Source organism: Hippocampus bargibanti, linkage group LG12 (assembly GCF_051943395.1).
Source record: "Hippocampus bargibanti isolate YZ-2025 linkage group LG12, ASM5194339v1, whole genome shotgun sequence".
NCBI classification, from domain to species: Eukaryota; Metazoa; Chordata; class Actinopteri; order Syngnathiformes; family Syngnathidae; genus Hippocampus; species Hippocampus bargibanti.
Window position 1 is genome coordinate 7469372 of NC_142745.1, and position 13318 is coordinate 7482689.

The 13318-nt window shown below is 41.0% G+C and overlaps 3 protein-coding genes across 4 annotated transcripts; 1 reads left to right on the forward strand and 2 right to left on the reverse strand.

Annotated features, from left to right (window-relative positions):
- Positions 1-1046: 1046 nt before the first annotated feature.
- LOC148890261 (sorting nexin-6) lies at positions 1047-6634 on the reverse strand. The gene is made up of 14 exons (XM_089009526.1): positions 6495-6634; positions 6219-6329; positions 5930-6037; positions 5129-5189; positions 4615-4739; positions 4096-4179; positions 3938-4012; positions 3820-3850; positions 3425-3512; positions 3286-3325; positions 3097-3183; positions 2177-2266; positions 1442-1507; positions 1047-1376 (listed from the first exon to the last, which is right to left on the reverse strand). Exons 1-14 carry the CDS (start codon positions 6498-6500, stop codon positions 1242-1244), a joined length of 1107 nt encoding a protein of 368 aa, XP_088865652.1. The 5' UTR covers positions 6501-6634; the 3' UTR covers positions 1047-1241.
- On the reverse strand, positions 6515-9239 carry LOC148890262 (dnaJ homolog subfamily B member 9). Its single transcript, XM_089010692.1, is given in 6 exon segments — positions 6515-6652; positions 6983-7178; positions 7180-7244; positions 7618-7700; positions 7702-7835; positions 9177-9239. Coding segments are annotated over 5 exon segments (537 nt in total). The 3' UTR covers positions 6515-6652; positions 6983-6986.
- On the forward strand, positions 7962-13206 carry zc3h10 (zinc finger CCCH-type containing 10). 2 transcript variants are annotated; one of them, XM_089009525.1, is made up of 4 exons: positions 7962-8157; positions 9102-10359; positions 12158-12670; positions 13068-13206. In XM_089009525.1, exons 2-3 carry the CDS (start codon positions 9238-9240, stop codon positions 12662-12664), a joined length of 1629 nt encoding a protein of 542 aa, XP_088865651.1. In that variant the 5' UTR covers positions 7962-8157; positions 9102-9237; the 3' UTR covers positions 12665-12670; positions 13068-13206. The 2 variants fall into 2 exon arrangements, with proteins under 2 accessions (XP_088865651.1, XP_088865650.1); XM_089009524.1 differs by lacking the exon at positions 13068-13206 and having other exon boundaries at positions 7965-8157; positions 12158-12733.
- Positions 13207-13318: the final 112 nt, after the last annotated feature.

Here is a 13318-nt window from a genome sequence, read left to right on the forward strand (position 1 = left end):
TGGATGCGCTGACACCACCCTCAACTGGTTTAAATCTGTGCCTCGCGTTGCAGATTACCTTTCTTGTAGTTGTCGCATAGTCCCAGACACTCGCTGTCGCCTGTGCTGTCTTCCAGAGATTAGACCGCTCCGAAAAATGACAACTCTAAGCACCACTTCTTACTCACCAAAAATCTATCCATCCTTCCAATAATTTACTACTCTCAAAAGCAATCATAACCTTGAATCTAACATGAAATTGGTAATAAATTCATAATAATACATTTCATTTAAAAGCGCCTTTCAAAACTCTAAACTCTCAAGGTCACTTTACAGTCACATGTTATGTTTTTCTGTGGGTGAGCAGCTGTGTCCACACGCGCCAGCGTCCACTCAACCCGGAATAACTCAAATAGATAGAAAGCTAGTTAGTTATCTATTACATAGACAATAGATAGCTAATAGATGGCTAATAGATAGCTACCTAGATAGCTAGTTAGATAGCTAATAGATAGCTAGCTATATAGCCAGCTAGCGATCCAGACTGCCAATAGATAGCGAATAGCTATCCAGCAAGATAGCAAGCAAGCTAGCTAGATAGCCAGCTAGCTATCCAGACTGCCAATAGATAGAAAATACCTAGCTAGGTAGGTAGACAGCTAGATAGCCAGCAATATATAGAGAGATAGCTAGATAGCCAGGTAGTCAAGGTACAGTATGTGAAATAAAGGTGATTAAATCAAGTAGAATTCGCCTGCTCCGGTTTCCTCCCACAGTGCAACAGGCATGGGAAACTGATTAAACACCCATATTTGCCTCGAGTGTGAGCCTGGATGGTTGTTCGTGTTTCTGTGCCCTGCGATTGGGTGGCAACCGAGTCAGGGTGTCCCCCGCCTACTGTCCAGAGACAGCTGGGATAGGCTCCAGCAGCCCCCGTGACTCTTTTGAGGATCAGCGTACTGGAAAATGGATGGATGAATGGCCTCAATGTCTCAACTTCATTGGAATTGAGGTTTCTATCACCGGTTAATGATCTCAATAAGAAATGCACCAAGGCTTTATTTGATTCAATTTGTCACACTTTATTTGGTGGCATCATAACATCAAATAAAGTAGTGTCGTTAGAGGGCAGAAAATTATCACATGCAGATTTGAATTAGTCTAATGGACTTTTATTTATATTTTCATTGAGTGATCCAATTACCGTCAGTGAAATAGTATATGTTCCAACATTCAGGAAGTGCACATGATGGGCAAGGGGGTCACATCGCTCTAAAAGCTGTTAGCTGCTGGTTGTACTCGTCAGCGAGTTCCCGGGCTGTGTGGAGCTGCTTTTCACACCACTTCACCAAAGCCTGCTGCAACGTCTTTACGCGAGCAGCCTCGAAGTGCACAATCTGCAAGACGGGATAACTCAGAATAACATTCATGTACAATTACATCTCATATTTTGGTTATTTACCTCCTGTTTTGCCACTTCGCAAACGTGACTGAACTCGGTCTCTGCTGCTTTTTTCACCTCTTCCAACTGATGACCATGAAAAGTGGGTCATAATTACTAATTATTAATATGTCATCAATACTTTTCCCATCAACAGTTTTGAAGTCCATTAAAAAAATTATAATAATTAAATCATTCACTGCCATTCCCGAATTTATTTGGGAATTGAAAGTATGACGTAGAGCGCCATTCCCGAATTTGTTTGGGTTTTGTTTTTTCATGCTTGGTTGCTGATAAAGCGCTGGCCATGGCCTCTGAAAATGTTTTTTTCTTTTTCACAAGGGGGCAGCATTTCCTTTTTTCCATGTTAGTGCTTTGTTCCATCTTCAGCTGTTGTTAAAGCACTATATCAACCAATATGTATGTATTGCATTGTATTTTGGACAGCGGCCCTCACCTCAAGCTCATATAACTGCAGACCCATATAATTTAGGAATTAACTATTTTTTTTCCTTACGATGTATTGAATGTTTATGAAGTCCTAAAACTCAATATTCTGTGGGTCCTGGAATTTGAATGAAAATGACAAAAACCCTGGCAATGCAGTGGACACGTTTTTGCATGTCTGGCAGTGAATGAGTTAAAAAAAAATGCTCCCCTTTTCAGGTGTGTGCCACGCTTATAAAAGTCAGAATCTAGTGCCACCTTCTGGCCAAAAGTTATAATTGTCCTACAGAGATGCAGAGACTCACTCACAGAAGCCTTCTTGACTGGTTTGGCCTTTTCAGCATACTTTCTGGCAGTTTCCAACTCCACTAATTTACAGGTTCTCCTAAAAAGCATCTCCTGAAAATGAAAACTGTGTGACTTATTCAAACCAAAATAAAGATTTATCATTTAAAGGACAACCGACGTCTCCGGACAAGTTGTGTCCATAATTTGTAAAATGGCTTCAAATGACTTCGACTCAGCGTATTTTACAAAGATTCAACTGCATATACTAGCTATATTTTACGTTTTAAGACTCGCGCTGAATATTCAGGAAGTCTTGTTTTTGAGTTGGTGACAAGTCCGTACGTGACGTCACTAAAGGATCACCCTTTACCGTAAAAAAAGACGCATTGTAGCGGTCCTTCCATCACGTCAATGTATTTTGCTGTACTTGTTTTGTCTGGGGACCAGAAGAGGGCGTCCAAGCGCCATATAAGGAATTTATCAGCCTGTGGAAACAGAGGTCGCCATTTTGTGCCTCTTTTTTTGGGTGAGAGATTTTCTCCCAATGTTGCTTCAAAATGGCACAAATCAATTCTTTAATCGATTGCAAACATGTATGCTTTCCTCTTCAGAGCTATTTGAATCATATTCATCACTGGATGTGGAACAAGAAAGCAAATTCTCCGAATCTGAAGCCATTGTTTTGATTCACTAGCAATGCAAGACGTCTTGGCGTGACGTCACGAGCTGGGGGCGGGACTTTCTGAAAATGCCCAATTCGCAGCTCAATTTTTTTGCAGATTTTGGACAATATAAGTCATTTTTATTGGTGTTTTGCATTTGAATAAAAATATGATACTGCGTGTTTTGAGTATTTTAGATGCTATAAAACGTTTTTCTGGTGTCAGCAAAGAAACAAAAAAGTGACGTCGGTTGTCCTTTAAACATCCAGTGTGACATACTTTTTCTGCTTCCTGATAGCGTGATTCCAGATCGAGGCCAAGTCCAAGGGTGCTCACATCATTCTCCGCAACATTTATCATATTTTTCTACATGTGAAAAACAGAAAAACAAAACAATAATGGAATAAGAATCACTAATATGTTATGATCAGATATTGTGCTTTTTTTAAATTTAGAAAAGCAAATTACCTTCATTGACTCAAAGATGGCTGATAATTTTACACAGATCCTATATGAATAAATAATGCAGAATCAGTACATCTTAATTTTTTTTCCAGGTAAACACCCACATTTTCACTTCATATCCTTCAAAGCGCTGGAGTTTTACTTCGAAAAAGCTGCTTTGTCAGGATCTTCACCCGATTCCACACACAGATGCAGGGCAGCTGCAAAGTGCCCACAGGCCACAGCTATTTCTAGATAAAGGTATGAGGGTGTCAAGCATGACAAGTGAAGTGAATTATGAAAGATTTGCAAAAAAAAGTTTATTTGGTTGTGTTTGATAGGTTGAAAATTATGGATAAAAAGTCAAGTATGCATCAAATTACTGCATCAAGATTTTCTCGAGTCTGTAATCTAACATTATCTGACATTGGATGGATACCACTGATGACTTTCCCTTTTTTTGCTATACGTTTTGCTTATTTTAGTATTAATTATTTGGTCATTAGAATATCCTTAGATATGGACTTTAGATAAATGTATTGTATGACATGATCTTACTTTGCTCAGTTAGCACTACATCCAGGAATTTCTGCAGAAACAAGAAACAACATAAACTAATCAAAAAAAAGTATACGTACTGTAGAATATCAGGCAAACAAAAAGGAGTGCGACTCACATCCACTGCGTTTTTGGTGCTGCTAGTTAAAGCAAGATTGATGTCTCGTTTTGTTTGAAAAAACTCGTCAACATCCTACAAAGGCAATCAAGGACACAATTTGAAAATACAAGCACAGGAGGATTGCTGAAATGCTGTCAGTTCCAAAATAGTTTGACCTTGTGGCCTTCTTTTCTCATCTCTTCCACAGCTTGACTCAAGCGATTGAAAATGTTTTTTCGGGCTCTCTGTCGACCTGGCGGCTACACATATAGAAGAAGGATTACATTGAGTTTCCTGGGAAACCCCTGAAAACATAGCATATTGCTAGTACATTCTTATATAAAAAAAATGGTCCATTTGAAAGATTGTCGTATATTTTATGTAGTCTTTCTCAGACGACTTGGTCATGCAGTATCCCAAAGTGAACATTTGACACTAATAATTATAATAATAATAATAATAATAATAATAATAATAATAATAATAATAATAATAATACATTTAATTCATAAGCGCCTTTCAAAACTCTCAAGGACACTTTGCAGTCTATTACGGTAATGTGCCTTTACGATGTTGGGTGTGATATTTGTTGATAAAAATCTACATTTTTACTTACGTTTGATGACATCATTGTGCAACTGTTCATAGGGATGTGTATGGTCATTTATTATCGTTTGTGACACAGTCATACTCACTTCAGAGCTAGTGAGGAAGAGCTCCAAAGCTTTGTTTTTTCGGAGTAGATTGTGTGCGGCCACCTGGTGGAGGAAGTTCTCTAATGCAGTACAATATGGCTTAAACTCTTCCAAACCGAGGAAACCTGCAGGTTAAAATAAAATAAATACAAAACTAAATAAATAAATAATGCGTGAAATAAATAAATAAATAAATAAATAAATAAATAAATAAATAAATAAATAAATAAATAAATACCAAAATAAACATAAATAAATAGACAAATAAATCAATAAACAGTTAAATAAATGAACAATTATAAACAGACAAATAAATAAATAAATAAATAACTAAAAATAAATAAATAGACAAGTAAATAAACCATTAAATAAATAAATAAATAATAAATAGACAAAAATAAATAGACAAATATATCAATAAAGTTAAATAAATGAATATAAAGTTAAATAAATGAATAAATAAATCAATGTTTTAGGGTTCAACATTATGTTTTTGTTGTTCAGTTTTGCTCACCAAGTTGTCTGATGGTCTTTGCTGTTGCGTTCGTCTGAGCCTTTGCAGGAAGAGGAGGAAACTTGGTGGGGAAAAAATAGGAAAACAGATACATATGATGGCTCATTGTTTTTTTAAAGACAACGTTGAATGGTCTCGATTGATTACACGCTGTTCATGTATATGGCAATATCTTATACGTCATACACGACAAACACGCATTTACCCAAACTGGTCAGTATAATTGAAAAACAAACAAACACAAACAGAATCACAGTCATGCAATGAACAAACAAGGACCAATCGCTCTAAAATCTCGATTATTCTAACAGTCGCAGCATTTTATCTCTCCTATCTTGCTCATGACTCTACATGTAAACAATTCCCAAAGACGCGACTGTCTGCTAAGAGGTGATTTGGACATCATGTACCGTATGTTCCGGGTGTATAAGGCACACCGGACGATAATCAGAATCAGAGATCCTTTAATAGTCCTACAATGGGGAAATTTGATATAAAACGCACCTTCAATGAATGATTTTTTTCCCCCAAATATAATATATAAATATATAAAACGTTTACAAATATAAGGCACACCGCATTATAAGACACTACAGTAAAGGCTGGGGTTTTGGAGTACTTCTTCAACAGAGGGAAATGGAGTTGGTGACTGTTGACAATCGTTGCGAGACCTGTTGTGGCTCAATATTACTTCACATATAAGGCGCACCATCGTATAAGGCACAGGGTCATCTTTGGAAGAAAATCAAGACTTTTGGGTGTGCCTTATACACCGGAAAATACAGCAATACTATCACTGACTATGACTCCCTGTATCCCAGGCACATCCTCCTGAGTGAAGAGGCTCTGCTGCAGCCACTCAAAGTCCTCGTAGGTGCGGTCCACGTGGTACTCCCCTGTCCCAGACAGCTAACCCCAAAAGCAGAGACAAAGAGATTTATGTTATGACACCCAATAATCAAATTTTGTGTGCATGTGCATGCGCAAGACATATCTGTGAAGGAACATTTACATTACTGAGGGTATTTTAAGACAACTCATTGCATTTTACCCCTCAAACTAAGCTATGCACGGTTAATCCAATTCTTACTTTTTGAGACACAATAAGAAAGGTAAGCGTGTCCCCATCTTGCAACACCTCTGCAACCTTAACGGTATGACCACGGACACTCAGAGAATGTGATTCTTCTTTTACCTCTTCCTGTAAAAACAAATATAAATTGCGGGTCAACTCCAATGTGAGTTAATAAATTTGAATTCAGGTGAACAAAATCTCACTTGAAGTCAACGATTACATGCAACTGTGCAAATGGCTGTCACATGACTCGCAATGTTGTAAGGAAGAACATTTTCACCATGGACTTACCATCATCGTCGACCTTCTGAGGCAATATTTTCAGACCGCTTTTGTTTTCTGCTTCGAAGAATCCTAAAAAGTCCTTATTTGTTCAGGAGGAACGCATGCATTAACGTTCCGAAAAAATCTTCCGTCAGTTGGGCTGCAATGCGCTCAAGCTGCAACTGCTGAGAAGACACAGGATATCCTTTTGGGTCAAAGTGCACGTTGACTTGATGAGAAACGGAGTACAACTGTGCCAAATCTAAAGTGCTGGTGTTAGGGGGGGAAAGAAGTAAACGGTGTGTTAGTCAGTAACTTTTTACACACCCACAGGGGATACGAGGGCATGACAGCCCAATCCGTGACTTGCATAGAAGGGTTGAATTTACAAGATATCCAATAAAAGAGGCAGTATAGATGATAAAACGTTAACTTAATAGTTCATTCCGAATTTATCATCACAAATAAGTAAAACATATTCATTATCACACTGAACTAACATTTAAATAACATACTCATCTAAAAATAACCGTCATTTTCATCCCAACTAAGTATGTCAAAACTGGAAAAGCCGTGTGGTCCCTCCTCATACTCGCCATCACAAGAGAAGCTCCAAGCAAACGTAATCTCACCCAAACCACCGAGATCCTGAAAGTCGGCGAAGAAACTCTTCTGGTCATCTTCCATTGAGTCCACAGAGGCCTAATTTTTTTAGGAAGACGTCATGGCCCAAAATGTCATAGAACCTCCTCTTCTTGTTGCAGAGCAGCTAATACGCTTAACAAAATAAAGGCAAGGCGTTTTAGTGTACATTAACGATCTCAAGCAATCAAGTTAAAGGGCTTTTACGTGTTATTTATTGATTAGTTTTTATTCTGCCAAATTATATTTTCTAAAATGCCCTTTTCGAGAGAGATGACGCCATGTGTTGTTCAATAGGAAAGTAATAACTTGTGTCACTGAGGTATATTATGACTAATCATACTTTGATTGATTGGGACCATACTTTGTGGTATAATTTTAGTTTTAATCGCAAGTATAGTCAGTTTTACAGGGCAGCAATTGTGACGGGGCCGGTATATATTTGAATCCCACGGGTGGTGTAAAATGTTAACTATGACAATGATCAGGCCAACAATAAAATACATACCCCCTACAATGTCCCTAAACGTCTTCTCTGCAGTTACACTCGTGTTTTTATCAGGGTGGTGCATAAGGGCAAGTTTGCGGAGTTTTTTTTATCTGGCCCTTGCTTGCTGTGGGCTCCACGTCCAGTATGTCGTAGTAATTTTGTTTTATCAGTGCGGTAGCAGCAGGTAGCACGAGTGACAACAGCAGGAGCTCGGCTTGCGCTACCGTGTTTAGACGCTAACGATTGCTTGATATTTATTTACAAACTAACAACTACGTACTTCGACGGTGCATTCCGAGTTGCCTCTCACAATTATGTGTCCCGTATATTTTCGTCTGGTGTGTCTGAGGCTGTCAAAGTCTGCACACGTGAAAACGTATTTGGAATTCAATATACATTTAAAAATAAATAACAACACAATTGAACTTCCGTGCCACAAGGGGCAAACTTGCACCTCTGTGAAGATCGCAGAAGAAGAGCGTCTTGAAAGAAACCTCAAATTCTATGGGGAAAAAACATCACGTCGGCCTCAAATAATCCTGACATCTTCATGACAAAGTAAGAACATTGTTTTGGGTTGGTGTGTACCACGGTTGATTGTTTCAACGCGGTGGAGCACTTGCTTTGATACTCTGGTGGTATCTTTTGGGTAAGGCAGAGTTTATCTTGGCTAACTCGCAACTAGCCTGTACTAGCTAACGTTAGCAAACACAAGCTTACGAAGCAAGCTTTGTTGTGCAAAGATGACACGCGATGAATATAGTTTTATTTTAAAACGTCGAACGTATATTTATTACAGGTCACGTTGTAGTTTAACTACTGGCGGTTGAAATTTTGATTACGATATAAATTCCGATTCGGTACGCTGAATTGACTGCATTCGGGGCTTGGTTCGCGTTTTTGACATCAACATTGGTTGTTGAGTAAATTAAGAATACGGAAACAATTGTGTGATTTCCATTGGAACGATGAATAATAACAAATGCGCGTTATTCCGCTTCATTTCAGCGTTACACGCTGTTTAAATGCCAGTGTAAGCCGTAACAAATGGAAACAGGTTGGGGGGAACGCCGTTTCAAGTTTGACAATCTTATTGAAGCATATTGTGACGTTTGCTAGCTAAAGGGCAGTTAACCATCCAACGTTTCACCCCCTATATAAAATGTTGTGGGAGGCTTCACTTTGAATTCTATGGAGTTGTACTCTCACTGTACACTGTAGTGTATTTTTTTACTTTTAAAAAGTATATAAAGTCATGAAAGGACACAATGATCACCTCGTCTTTCACCTGTAACTGCTTCAAACAACATAGTATGCAGAACACTGGTTAAGTCCGAATGATTGTCCGTGTCGTATGTTGTATTATTTGTTATTATGACAGTAGCTCCAATATTTTTTCTTTTTCTACTTTATGACTTTATCAAATTTGGTGATGTAAATTGGGGATTTTGTCATTTTTAGACAATTTTTTTCTTGTTAAAGTTACTTTATTTGTGTTTCAGGTCTTACCAGGACAAGGCTCCGGTCACAGGAAAAATCATTTGATTCTTGCTTCCCTGTACATGTAAAAGGGTCACCAAGGCACAGCAGACCTCATACACATGAGTGCAGTATTCTCCTCGAGCTGTGCCCAGCGCCATGCCTGATCGGGACAGCTACCTGTCAGGTGGTGGTGGGAGTGGTGGCAATTTGAGCGAGGAGGGCGGACCGGGCTCTGCTTGCACTACAGAGGGCAGAGGAGGTTCAGGAGGGGGTGGCGGTGGCATGGGAGGAGGAGGGGTATTAGGCAATGGTAATAGTTGTGCGATTGGGGGAGGTGTGATGCAAGGGGCTGGATTGACACCAGACGGGGTGTGCAGGGATTTTATTCGCAATGTCTGCAAGAGAGGGAAACGTTGTCGCTTCAAGCATCCCGACTTTAATGAGGTACCAGACTTGGGGGTGCAAAAGAATGAATTCATCTTCTGCCACGATTACCAGAACAAAGAGTGCCTGCGTGTCAACTGCCGCTTTGTGCATGGCTCTAAAGAGGATGAAGACTATTATAAGAAAAGCGGTGAGCTGCCACTCGCACTCAGAGGGAAAGTTGCAGCGCGGCTTGGCCTCTCCCCCACTGATCTGCCGCAAAGCAGAGGGGAGGTCCCAATTTGCAGAGACTTTTTAAAAGGGGAGTGCCAGCGAAGCAATAGGTGTAAATTTCGCCATGTCCACAAAGACTATGAATATGAGGCTGTCAGGCTAGGAGTGACTGGTGTGATCGGTGCTGGTGCAAGTGGAATGGTGAATGCCGGAAGTGGCATAGGTGGTGGAGGAGCCGCAGGAGGAACCAGTGGGGGGATTCCAGGACTTGTGGGGGGTGTGAGTGGAAATAATATCATGGGGATGAGCTGCCCGAGCGTGGGTGGTTGCAGAGATCCAAGCCTCGCGGGAGTCGCAAGCGTTGGTGCGGGAGGAATGAGTGGCTGTCTGGCACTGGGCCAGTCAGGACAGAGGCGTTATGACAGGAGCTCTCTGTCAGTGTACGACCCCTTACTCGAGAGTGGGCTTTTTGATTCCACAAGTCTGGATAGCTCACTGGAGCAGACTGCCCTCCAGATCAAAAGGCGACGGTTGGAAGGACTGCGACTGGCAGATGGCAGCGTCAGTGGCCACTACGAGCTCGGAGTCCAGGCGGCCTTGCCCACCCGCCCTGTGGAGTACAGGTTGTTGGAGGAGGAGAACAACTTGCTGAGGAAGAGAGTGGAAGAGTTGAAGAAACAGGTTAGAATGACAGTACTCAGACCGCCATTTATAACTTGGGGAAATTCCAAAGAAAAAAGTTTTTTGGTGAAATATTTTCGTCAGCTTTTCATCCTCCCTCTGCCGTAAAGACATCTTCGGCTAATTAATGCCCCTTCGGTGTGTTAAACTGCCATAGTTGTAATGCCAACTACTTCGAAGGGGGATGTCAGATTTTTTTTCTTTCTTGGTGGATAATATTGGCACCCGTCACAATCCAATGACTCAAAATAAGGCAGATATTGGTACTGACAATCTAAAATAATGTGACAGATCATCTATTTGCTTCAATCACAGTTAACTTTATAAACACTTTTGACTTGCAATGTTTTAATGTTGACCATGCCAGTTTTACAAAATAAAATGAAATGTATATGAACAAATTATGACATCATAAATCAGATGAAAATAATGCAAGTCAATCGGCTTTTATCACTTCATTGTTCATGTCACAGCTTGGTAGACCTCATACGAGCCGGCCCGGTGGTAGAGTGGTGAGTGCTGAACTCAGTGCAGAAGTGTAGGGTTCGAATCTGGTTCCAACCTCCCGGCGTGGAGTTTGCATGTTCTCCCCGGGCCTGTGTGGGTTTTCTCCAGGTACTCTGGTTTCGTTCCACATTCCAAAAACATGCATTGCAGGTTAATGGAACACTAAATTGTCCCTTGGTGTGAGTGTGACAGTCGATGGTTGTTTGGCCGGGAACCGGTTCAGGGTGTCCCCAGCCTACTGCCCGAAGACAGCTAAGATAGGCTCCAGTATGCCGCGCGACCCTTGTGAGGATGAAGCGGATCGATGGATGGATATGTAAACAACTTGTTTAGACTTAAAATAATTACTAAATGTACAGAAAGTCTACTGGCTGACCAAAATAATAAAAATAATGCCACGTTTGCCCCACCTCTTAAAGGACAACCGACGTCTCCGGACAAGTTGTGTCCATAATTTGTAAAATGGCTTCAAATGACTTATACTGAGCGTATTTTAATAGGATTCCACCGCACATAGGTATATTTTACGTGTTAAGACTCGCTCTGAATATTCAGGAAGTCTTGTTTTTGAGTTGGTGACGAGTCCGTACGTGACGTCATGAAAGGACTGCCCCCTGACCGCAAATAAGACGCATTGTAGCGTCCTTCCATCACGTCAATGTATTTTGCTGTACATGTTTGGTCTGAGAACCGTGTTGCACCCAAAAAGCCGCCAGAAGAGGGAATCCAAGCTCCGTATAAGGAATTTATCAACCTGTGGAAGCGGAGGTGGCCACTGGAGGTCACCATTTTGTGCCTCTTTTCTAATGATCCATTGTTGCCCCAATGTTGCCTCAAAATGGCATGGAATAAATTCTTTAATCAATTGCAAACATGTATGCTTTCCTCTTCAGGACAATTTGAATCACATTCATAACTGGATGTGCAAGAAAGCATATTCTCCGAATCTGAAGCCATTGTTTGGATTCTCCACCAATGCAAGACGTCTTGGCGTGACGTCACGAACTGGGGGTGGGACTTTCTGAAAATGCCCAATTCGCAGCTCAATTTTTTGCAGATTTTGGACCCCAGTCATTTTTATTGGTGTTTTGGATTTGACTAAAAATATCATACTGCGTGTTTTGGGTATTTTAGATGCGAGCAAACGTTTTTCTGATGTCACTTTTTTGTTTTTTAACTGACGTCGGTTGTCCTTTAAATAGCATTCTACTATATTGCGACATCCATTTACATTCAGTTAAATTTTCAGTGCCAACTGCTTCTGATTTTCATCTCTGTCCTCTCTCCTCAGGTTTCCAACCTCATTGCCACAAATGAAGTCCTCCTGGGGCAGAATGCCCAATTCCGAAGTCAGGCAAAAGTGATGACACCTGCGGCCACTGAGCAGACCTTGGCAGCCCCGGTGGGCGCTGTCAGCTCCTACAATCACGGCATCGCCCAGACTCACACCACACTGAGCAGTACCGGGCTGCAGCCCCGTCCGGTCACCCAACAGGACCTGGTGGCGTCCACCGTTGCTCCCGCGGCGCCCCCGACCAACGCCGCCCCACCGACGGCGCCACCCCCGCACCTCAACCCTGAAATCACGCCGCTGTCGGCCGCTCTGGCGCAAACCATCGCCCAGGGGATGGCGCCTCCCGTGTCAATGGCGCCGGTGGCCGTGTCCGTGGCTCCGGTAGCCGTGTCCATGACGCAGCCTCTGCCGGGCATCACCATGAGCCATGCCACCACGCCCATGGTGTCATACCCCATCGCCAGTCAGAGCATGAGGATCACCACTCTGCCTCATATTACCTGATAATTGGTAATGACGCCATCTTTGGAAAGTTCACACTGACTGTTTCAGGCAAATAAAGAATTCGATGTGTTTGAAATGGTTTTATTAGAATACTTTAAAATAACATACTCAATGTGCTATGCTTTTTTAGTTTAATCGTCAGCCCAAAATTATTTATAACAAAATCGGTATGTGTGATATATGATGAATATCCAACCTATTAGTTAGTTTTGCCTTTATTTTTCCGTGGCAATTTTGATAGTAGGCAGTCAAAATTGTGGCTACATGAAGTTCACCCAAAAACACTTTTGAATACTTAATCGCTTCATTTCAAATTCATTTGAGGCTGGGAAAGTACATAGCATGACTCTGGCCCTAATGTACATAAATTAAATGGATAAACAATTTTCTGTTTCTTTTTTAGTGCATCAACTTTTAATCACAATGCAGATCCGAAAATGGATGGAAGAGTGGACTTCATTCATCTTGTGTTATGACTTGATTCTGGTATCACTTGAGAAACATTCAAATTCTACTTTTCGCGTGTGGTGGTGGTCTTCTGATTTGATGTTTTTTCTGTTGCGAATCAAGTTAAACCAGTTCCCTCCACCAGAGGGCAGTAGAGATACTATTGTACCAATACTATCGACAAAATATACGACGAAGTTGAGGTTT